This window comes from Hibiscus syriacus, unplaced genomic scaffold (assembly GCF_006381635.1).
Source record: "Hibiscus syriacus cultivar Baekdansim isolate YM2019G1 unplaced genomic scaffold, ASM638163v2 tig00116989_pilon, whole genome shotgun sequence".
Classification (NCBI taxonomy): domain Eukaryota; kingdom Viridiplantae; phylum Streptophyta; class Magnoliopsida; order Malvales; family Malvaceae; genus Hibiscus; species Hibiscus syriacus.
Genome location: NW_024063508.1, coordinates 3,748,609 through 3,749,989, shown reverse-complemented (window position 1 = coordinate 3,749,989; position 1,381 = coordinate 3,748,609). Strand labels below are relative to the sequence as shown.

General features: G+C 39.8%; 1 protein-coding gene across 1 annotated transcript; it reads left to right on the top strand.

The window, feature by feature from the left end:
* On the top strand, window positions 1–822 carry LOC120193231 (uncharacterized protein At5g39865-like). The gene has a single exon (XM_039195784.1). It carries the CDS (start codon window positions 1–3, stop codon window positions 820–822), a length of 822 nt encoding a protein of 273 aa, XP_039051715.1.
* Window positions 823–1,381: the final 559 nt, after the last annotated feature.

The window sequence follows — 1,381 nt, the reverse complement described above, 5'->3', positions numbered from 1 at the left end:
ATGGCAGAGATGAGGAAGAACAAAGCGAAATCGTTGTCGTCACCATCGTTTTCACCTGGGTTCTTATATCGTTCGTTTACAATGTACGCCACCCCATACACATTTGATACGAATCATTCAAAAGTTAACTTTTTTCGCAAGAATCAACAGTCCCAAAATCAACCTGCTTCCGCTTCCAAATCTCACGATTCAATGAATTCCGTCAAAGGTAAAGTCAAAAAGCTTTGCAGTTTATTCGAATCAGACAAATCTTCATCATCTTCATCCAACCTACCCAGTCCTAAAGGACAAGCCCCCAAGCCTCTTTTAAGAGCCTCAAAATCGTCGATTTCACCGGGTTTTATTAACCCTACGATAAGATTACCTGGAACTGAAGATCGAATTGTTGTTTACTTAACCAGTTTACGAGGGATTCGAAGGACTTACGAGGATTGTTATGCTGTAAAGATGATATTTAGAGGGTTCAGACTTTGGATCGATGAGAGAGATATCTCCATGGATGCTGCTTATAAGAAAGAGTTGCAAAGCATCTTGAAAGTGAGGAAGGTGACCTTGCCCCAGGTTTTTATAAAGGGGAAGTACATTGGTGGTGCTGATGTGATCAAAAGCATGTTTGAAATGGGTGAATTGGCTAAGATTCTTGATGATTTTCCCCGTAGGCAGCCTGGGTTTGTTTGCAATTCTTGTGGGGATGTGAGGTTTGTGCCTTGTGTGAATTGCAATGGGAGTCGAAAATTGTTCGACGACGACGTAGGGTTCGTCAAGAGATGCTTCAAATGCAACGAAAACGGCTTGATTCGATGCCCGTATTGCTGCGATTGAAGCATTGATTAATTTGCTACGAGGGTCTTAAAGGGTGCATGATGAAGCTCTTGTTCTTAATTTGTTATCGTATATTGATGATGTGGATAAGCATTACATGGTACATTATAAATCTCATGTTCTTCATTTGTTAACTTTGATTGATGATGTGAATGATGCATTACATGGTACTAAAGCTCCTGTTCATTCCATTTCTCGTTTAAATGTATCGTCATTAACGGTATAATCAGAGTTTTAAAAAACGGTCCGCGACCGCGATTTCGGCCGCGATATAGCGGTTTCGCTGCCGTCCGAGTTATCCGCGACGGCCGCAATTACGGTAAATCCGAAATAACCGAAAACGCGACCGCGATTTAAAACCATGGGTATAATATTATCAAAATTGCATAGCATTTTTATTGTTTCTTTCTTTCTCTTGTAAATATTTAGTGTTTTCTTAATGTAATGGACTCGCATATGTTGTTCTAAGTGATGGATTTGGAATAAGAATAGTCTATTATGTATATATGCGTTACTCGTGTTATTGAATTCACTTTTATTATTGCTGTGCCTCCTGCCA

Excerpts from the sequence above, each read along its gene's own strand:
- LOC120193231 (XM_039195784.1), top strand. The coding sequence starts at position 1 with ATGGCAGAGATGAGGAAGAACAAAGCGAAATCGTTGTCGTCACCATCG.